An 8841-nucleotide genomic window follows, 5' to 3' on the forward strand; every position below is an offset into this window, starting at 1 on the left:
AAAGAAATTTGTGCATGTAATAAATAAAGAGATTTTCTTTCATTTCTTTATCTTGTTTCCCATAATAACTTGGGAACTAATCTCTTTCTCAGAAACCAAACTAGGGAACTACTTGCAGTAGAATCCTAGCCGAGGCTCGATGAGTTAATGTAAAGGTGAAATTGTGTTGTGCCTCCCTATTTCAAATAGTTGCAGATACAAACTTGTGTGGACAATGATAATTACAAACCCTCTTATTACTCTTTCATTTTTTATCATAGAGAAATACAACGAGGTTACAATCAAGATGAAACCCATGTAACATAGGAACCACCTTCGTTAGAGTGAATTACCTAATTGTGTACAAAGATTAAGGAAAAACAGTGGAGGAAAACTCTACACAACCATTACCACCCCAACAGGGTTATATATAACGCTGCCCACCTACCATATTTCATTTAAATTAGAAATAGTTCCTCTAATCTTCCAAGCTCAGCCTGACATTTTGGACTTTCACCGATAACTTCAATTTCTGCTCCTCCATATCTTTCAACACTGCTAACAGATTTTCTCGATATACTTCACACCTTTCATTTGCACACTCCAGCTCATTTACCAACTCTTCTATTTTCTTCTCCTTCTCATCCTATCACACCGAGAAAGATAAAGATGAGAGATGTTAAGACATGACTCAATACACAAGCACAAGAAAAAATAACAGAAAAGAAGATGAAGAGAGGTTACACATTTCAAAACAATTATGTGAAGAATATGGTTCATACCCAGATACCCTCACTAATTTTCAAAACTCATGTTCCACTCGAGAGAAAAAGAAGACCGGAAATCATTATATTATATGGAAGAGATGAATCGGAAACACAATGTCAGCTTAGCAATCCAATACCAAATCACATCAACATTCACACATATATTTTCTTGAAACTGACATTCACGCAATATACTAACTGTTTTACCACATACAGCTTTTCCCCACCAGATCACATATCCCACGCATAATTTTCAACATTGTTACATTATGTGCAAGCTTCACAGGAAACTTAGGTCGTGATTCTTCCTAGAACCAAATTTACTGTGCTGGAAGCACAAGTTATTTTACTTACCAATGGAGGAGACATGGTCTATATCTATTAGGCTAAACTGTTCATTTGAAAAAGGTTTAAATCTAAAACGGTGCTAGAAAAGCTAACGAAAAAACAAATTGATTATAGCAGCTAAACATTATTTGAGCTACACAGATTTCGTGATTGACGCCAACATTCTCATGAAAAAAACATCACTCAGAACCAAAGAATCACACAAATTTATATATGGTATAGCGAACACTAGAACAACAATCGCAAAAGAAAGGCATCAACATCTTACCCACTAGCATCCAAAATAGGAATGACAAGAAGCAAAGAAGAAAATAATAATCTAAGAATAAGAAGCGTGATTTTTTACCAATATCAAGGTCTAGACACTCCAACCCCCTTAAACATTTACCAACGCAAACTTGGCTTGGACATTAATAATTTGCCATTCAGAATATGAAAGAATAGAGATAATCAAGGGAAACTCCTTGAGAACTGGATTGCCACAAAGATAGGAATGACAAGAAGCAAAGAAGAAGATAGTAATCTAAGAATAAGAAGCGTGATTTTTTTTACCAATATCAAGGTCTAGACACTCCAACCCCCTTAAACATTTACCAATGCAAACTTGGCTTGGAACATTAATAATTCGCCATTCAGAATATCAAATTGAAAGAATAGAGATAATCAAGGGAAACTTCTAGAGAACTGGATTGCCACAAAGATAAAGCAGACAACATATAAATCAAATATGCACTTAAGTAAATGAGGAGAAAACTGACCGCAGAGCAAGATTGAAGCTGGCCCAATCTGTTCCCCTCGGCTGAACACACTTCTCCGTTGCTTCCATTGGGCAGATTTCCTAACGGTGCTACTCCAGAACCATGCTTCTTGGAAGTTTTGACCTTCTTTATAGCCTCTTTCAGGGCATCCATTGCCACATTATAAGTCTGTGAAGATTTTGCCCCTTCATCTACATATTTAATCACTTCCTGTCGCAGATTGTTAAATCGATCTATCGAGGACTCCTTGGAAGTACTCTGCAATTCAAGGGCATGGTCGTCCACCACAACCCCGCTCTTTGCATTTCTTGTCCAGCGTCTCAAGACATAATGAGAAGGTAGCGTTAAGACGTTTGTGACTCTAAATACAGCTAATATGTGCTTACACAGAACGCCAGAAAACTCGAACATTTGACAGCTACAGTTTGCTAGCATTTCGAAAACATGGAATCGGACAATGTAAGCCTTGTGCTCCTCTCCAAATTTCACCACCCTATATACCGTGACTGTCCCAGAGTCCTCAATTTTCGTTGCAGTACTAGCAAGAGTTTCAACCAATTCTTCTTGAAATTTTACAAATATTCTCCTTGTATAAATGTTTGCAGCTTGTTTTTCCATGGGAGAAGGGGTCTTGAGTACTGGTGCGGTATTCAATGTATCGTAATCTGCCTTTACTTCCTTCTCATGTCTACTTGCAATAGCTTTTTCATACTGTTTGACAAGCACCTGCACAGTGGTTGATGCATTCACATACCCATCGAAAAAAGAGTTTATACTGTCACTCGCTTGCGTCACAGACATCTCTGCAAAGAATGTGTCACGCAGGTACACTGGGACCCATTGCATTCGAGCATTGTACATCGATTGAAGCCATTCGTTTTCCATAAGATCGTATCTCTGAAGAAGTAACTGCCAGGATGACTCAAACTCTTCAATGGACTCGGTTGTGTTGATGCACTTGCGGAACTCGATTTCAAAATTTGGGTGTGATTGGCAAACACCAGATAACTTATCTTGGGCCTCTCTGAATATATTCCACTTACAGAAACGGTGTCGAGTATCTGGGAATACATGAGTGACAGCTGCCTCTATGACTCTATCTTGGTCGGTTGTGATTGAGATAGGATGGCGTCCTGACATTTGTGCAAGCCAGGCCTGAAATAACCAGATGAAGGATGATTCAGACTCGTTGAGAAGTAATGCGCAGCCAAATAACACAGGTTGTCCATGATGGTTCCACCCAGTGAACGGAGCAAATGGGACCCTGTACCTATTGGTTCTATACACTGTGTCAAATATAACGGTGTCTCCAAAGCAGTTATAGTTCATCCTACAAGTTGCATCAGTCCAGAATATGTTCCCGGCCGAGTGATCACTGTCGCCTTGGATTTCGTAAAAGAATGTAGGATCCTCAGCTTGCATCTGCTTTAGGTAGTCCAATACCTGCTGAGCTCCACCACCAAAATGTCTCTGCCTGCTAGTAAGGTAATTTCGGTAATCCACAGTAGAAAACCCGACATTATCAACTCCACCAGATTCCTTTATCAACACTGACATCACCCCACTTGGTCCTATGCCAGCCGCTTGGAGAGTATCAATCAAGCTCCGTGCAGACCCTGAAATGTGTTTATGTGATCGGAGGGAATGCACTTTATCATGTGGCACGAGTTCATGATTATGCTCTTTTGTAATTTTAGAAACGATCCATTTCCCCGTATCCTTTTTCTTCACCATTATCATTGCTTTGCAACCAACTCTAGCAATAGCTCGTGGACGTTTCTGTTTGCGCTTACTATTCCGGTCACGCCCTTGATGGAAACCTTGCCTCGAACACACAATCTGGCGACAAATAATAGCATCATCGTGACGCGACCTATGGTAAGTACTAACACGGGTACTGAATCCGACACGACGCGCATAAGAATTGTAAAAAATACGAGCAGCTTCTTCTGATTCAAATTCCATGCCCTCATACGGTTCAAGATCAGCATCCGTATCAGTAGTAACAGGTACAATATCCCCAAATAAATCTCCACCATCAAGAAATTCACCATTATCATAATCTACATCCTGTTCAAGGTCTATACCATTGTTATTAATGTCAAGATCATCATTTTCTTCACCGGAACCAATGTCGAACTCCATATCCATGTTATTCAATGGTTCAAACTCCATAACTAAAGTGGGTATTTAGGGTTTCGTAATGAATACTTATACTAATACTGTTATCTCATTTGTAAACAAATTTACTTATTCTATTAATCGTATGAGTTTGAATAAAGTTGGGAAGATAAAAATTGAAGCTTTAATACACAAGTTCAGAGAGAAAGTTGAAGAAAATGAAACTGACCCAAAAGTAGAAATTGAAGGAAACTTCCAGCCAGCGCTTTGATGGTGTGTGTGTGTGTCTAGTAACAAGAGAATCAACGGAACCCTAAAACCTTCTTTCAGGGTTGTTGAAGTTGTGAAAAAAGGATTCGAAGAGAGAAAGCTCATTCATTTGGAGGGGAGTGCAGGGAAAAAGGAGTGAGAGAGAAAGTGAAGAACTATCTAGCACTTCTCGTACCACCTTGACTACCATACTTCTTCTATGAGTAGGGCCGGCATGTTTGTTAGGGCAATTCCTATCGCAATGGCTAAATGAAATATTTTGTTGAGCCAGGTGAATGGGCAAACTGGTTTTTCCATTATGGTAAAGCATTCATCGATTGATAATCAAGCGCCCGAACTTCAAACAAACGATGGCGTTGGCAGAAAAATGCAAACGTTGAAAACTCACACGCAGGCGTTGAAGACATAACTGTTGGCGTTGATGACACCAACGCGGGCGTTGGACACAAAAACGCCAACGGTCGATTCTCTAACGCTCATATTGTCAACGGTATTATTTTCAAAACTATAAATTGCTTCAACTGAATTCATTTTCAGTCACACCACTACTATTTCCTTCTTCTAAAACTCTTCTAAATCAAAATTTTTTGATACAATATGAGGCATTTTAAGAAAAGCGGTCAATAGTGTAAAAAAAAAAAGAGATCGAAGAAATGAACCGGCACCCCGGCTTGCCATAGATGTATGTTTTTCTCAAAATCGGGAAGCAGAGTTTGCTTCGCCGAGTGCCGTTGTTGCCCCATCATTAGTCCAAGGTCATGTGTCGGGACATCAAGCTCGGTCTGAGGATTATTTTAGAATGAGAGGTGGATTTTCAGACTTAAAGGCTGTTTATGAAGTTTTACCCCCTCAAGTCCGAGAAAGGGTTGACAGATATCCCTGGCGTCCGCTTCTAGAAGACACAACAACAAAATTCAGAAAACAGTGGTAGAAAGGTGGTGGGCGACGACGCACACATTCCATTTTCTGGATTTTGAAATTGATAAGCTTGTCTAACTTAACTTAAATTATATTTTTAAAATAATTATTAAATAATTAAAAGAATTAATCATAGTTGATATTATACTTGTAATAGGAATTACGCCCCTTGATTTGTGTTTCATTTGTGGGATCCCAAGTGGAATGGGAGAGCCAGCACCATTCAACCAAGATGAATGGATATCAAATAGTAAAGGGGAGACGCTTTTTCCCTCGTTTATAGATTCAGAAATACCTGAAGATTATAAATAATTGAAAGGAGGTGGAATTAAATATTTAGCGTTGAAGTATTTCCTTAACCAACCCAGAAACCCAGAAAATGTAGATGACTATCCTGAACTCGAAATAATTTTTTATCTTATGGGTACTGGGTCAGACATTCTTTCCAAACTCAACTTGTGTTGCTCGTGTTGGTAGGCTTCAGGCGTCAGATGATCTTGACAAATCACCAGATTATGACTAGGGATCTGCAGTTTTAGCAGAATTGTACTGTGGGATGGATCACGCGTCCATGGGAGGAGATAATTTTTATGAGCAAATGTAAATTAAGTCAAAATACTAAAATTATGGAGTAATTTGCAGTATTGGGGTATAGCTACTTCCGTGTTAGTAAACCAATCCTTAAAGAAGATTCCCAAAGATTTCCAATGTTGGATATGTACATCTCGACCAACTTAGCGAAGGGCACTGGCAGCGACGTCCCGGGTTCCAGTTTTGTTCAGAGGTTTCATCAGATGACTTGGAGCCAGAACAACGTCGTTGTTCACCCTTACATTGATTTTCCTCAGTATGGTGCTAATGTTGGACAATGTGTTCTTGATTATTCTCTGCGTAGAGTTGTTTTTTACACTCCAGAATTAGATAGAGGGGTTTGGTACCTGGGAGAAAGACTACAAGACCAAATGCAATGTATATATGCAATTGCAATTAACCCCCCACAACAGATGCAAATCTCTGGATCAGATTTTGATCGGCTGAGAAGAACCAATTGGGAGAGGTATGAACTAAATACACAGAGGGTTATTAGTAAAGCGCAGTATGCCACCTGGTACAAGTCGATTGCGAAGCCTGTAATTGGGATAAACAACATGCACATCTATGGGTTTGATTTCCCAGGATTATCACGCCCGTCTCATGATGCAAATATCATTCCTAGCCAGCCACCTCCAAAAGAGCCATGCTTTATGACTTACCCTACCACGGGTGCAAGTTCTTCATCATCTTCGTCAAATATGCCCGGAATTCGTTGGGAGATGGAAAGTATTACTTCACAAGGTGAGCCAACCATGATCCCAATTGTTTCCCAAGCTATATGTAATGTGAATATCCTTAATACAATGTCATTGCCAGTAAGGAAGAGTTGCGGAACCAATTGAACGATTTGTATTGGATGAATCAGCAAATGGAGGCTATACACTTGAATGCGTGCCGGAAATGGCACGGGAACACAATGTTTGGATCGGTCACATTCTTCCAATTCCACTAGGAACAACAGATCATGGCACGATAGTGATGAAACAGTGGTGGAAGAAACACAAGTACGACAGAGTTCTTTTTCACCACACATATGGCATAATACTTCACCATAAACTGTGCATGTATCTCAACCTCAAGTATTTTGGATAGATCCTAGGCACATTTCATCATGATTCTCATCCTATAACCCAAATGATTGCTACAATGTTACACCACCACCACAACAACAACAAACATCTTATATGCTGGGAGGACCGAGTGCAGCGAGTGCTTTCCAACAATCGCCTAGTGCTTTCCAATCGCCTAATGTTGTTCAACCATCTTTATCTTCTTATGGAAATTTACTTAATATGTTGGCAATTGGGGATATCCCAGGTTTATCCCAAGATCTTGGAGAATTATTGACTCCAGAAAATAACAATGGGAGAGCTAGCGATGAGCGACGTTAGAGATATTGTTTGTAATTTTTAATTCTGCTACATTGTAATTTTAGTTTTAAAAGTACGATGGTTTGAATTAAATGAAATTACATATGTTTAAGATTAAGTGTTTTACATTAGCTTCACTGAATTACGGCGGACTACATTAGCTTCAAAGAAGGGGTTGAAACTGTTCAACATGCACTTAGTACGAACAACTACCTTAGCATTACGTTCTTACTTTCTTATTGGAGTTTTAACACAAGTAGATCGCTACACATGGGCAGATGCCACCTTAAGGATTTCGAAACATTTTTTGAAAAGAAAAGACACATTTTCCATCTTCGCCATTCAGCCAAAGATCTTGTTACCATCTCAGCATCAGTTTCACCTCTCAAGCTATATCTACTGGCTTGTATGGTTAAAGCTACAAACCCACTTATTTCTATTAATTGTACGAAAACGATTTTCTATGTCGCATATAGCACGACGACTCGGATTACGGGTATCACTGCAGAACTCGTCGTGAATAACCGCCCAAAAATTCACCCATGGATAGTTTGCTGAAGCAAGCTGAGTAAATAAAAAACATAGTTTCTGCAAATAGATTCATCTTCTTCTTTAGTATACGGAGCGCGTCGAACTAACAAAGGCCGATACATGTTCAAGAATTGAAAAATTTGTTGAAGTTGAAGAAATTTTTTAAGCTAAGAGAAGAGTAAAGAAGACTAGATGTGTGAATGTGAATTTGGAGTTGATTTATAGAACTCAAAAATTATAGTCGTTAGATCACAAGAGTTATAAGCCGTCCAGATTCAACAGTTAGCGTTTTTATGAAAAACTCGGTGCTTTCAGGAACGACGCTGGCTTGTGGAGTAAAAGGGGGCGTTGGTAATACAAGCGCCAGCGTTAAAGACAAGACCTATCTTCCTTTCATGAAGCACGCTACATGTTTTAACCCACTCAACAAACCTACAAATTTGTTGGTTTGAACATCCATTTTTCATGTTTGTTGAGTCCATAGTGGGAGAAAAATCAACAAACTTCAAGTTTGTTGAGTCCATATGAACTTCTCTTAGGCCTATTCCCATGCACATGTCAAACATTACATTTTTTCATATATGCGCCCACTATGGGTATGCCAAACTGCCAAACGTGTATGTCTATCTGTCAAAAATAACATATAGGCATACACGATGGAGTTTCCAGCGAGCGATAGATAACCCATCGCTAGATGGTAAAAATGTCGCTCGCTGGTCTTTCAAGCGCTAGCGTTAGTCATCACATTGACCGCTGACTTGATCATCGCTTATCAGTTTCTCATCCAACGGGTTTCTCCGTTTATAAATACTCAATTTCAAACTCATTTCAACTTACACCAGAATTTCTAAATCTCTCTAAAATTTCTCAATCTCCAATTCTTTTCTGATCTTCTAATTCCTCAAAGAGCATGGCTAATAATGTGAACATGGTTGAGTTCGTAGCAAACCAACATCGTGACAATGTGCGAGTACGAATTAGGAGGCGAATATCAAAGTTTACTACTACGAAAGATGATTGTATTTGCAGGAATTATGTTTCTTTAACTAAGACTTTATTCGAAGATGAATTCAGTCCCCAACCATTTTGGAAAATGTTTTTTGGGAAATTTCAAGAACAAACACTGAACCCCAACAATCGTGATGTTTCAGGGTTGAGTCATCGCTTCAATATAATCAATATGGA

At 39.1% G+C, this 8841-nt stretch overlaps 1 protein-coding gene across 1 annotated transcript; it reads right to left on the reverse strand.

Annotated features, from left to right (window-relative positions):
* Nucleotides 1-210: 210 nt before the first annotated feature.
* On the reverse strand, nucleotides 211-4348 carry LOC113289694 (protein FAR1-RELATED SEQUENCE 5-like). Its single transcript, XM_026539027.1, has 2 exons — nucleotides 1853-4348; nucleotides 211-625 (listed from the first exon to the last, which is right to left on the reverse strand). Exons 1-2 carry the CDS (start codon nucleotides 4025-4027, stop codon nucleotides 458-460), a joined length of 2343 nt encoding a protein of 780 aa, XP_026394812.1. The 5' UTR covers nucleotides 4028-4348; the 3' UTR covers nucleotides 211-457.
* Between the last annotated feature and the right edge of the window lie 4493 nt (nucleotides 4349-8841).

This window comes from Papaver somniferum, chromosome 6 (genome assembly GCF_003573695.1).
Source record: "Papaver somniferum cultivar HN1 chromosome 6, ASM357369v1, whole genome shotgun sequence".
In the NCBI taxonomy this organism is placed as follows: Eukaryota; Viridiplantae; Streptophyta; class Magnoliopsida; order Ranunculales; family Papaveraceae; genus Papaver; species Papaver somniferum.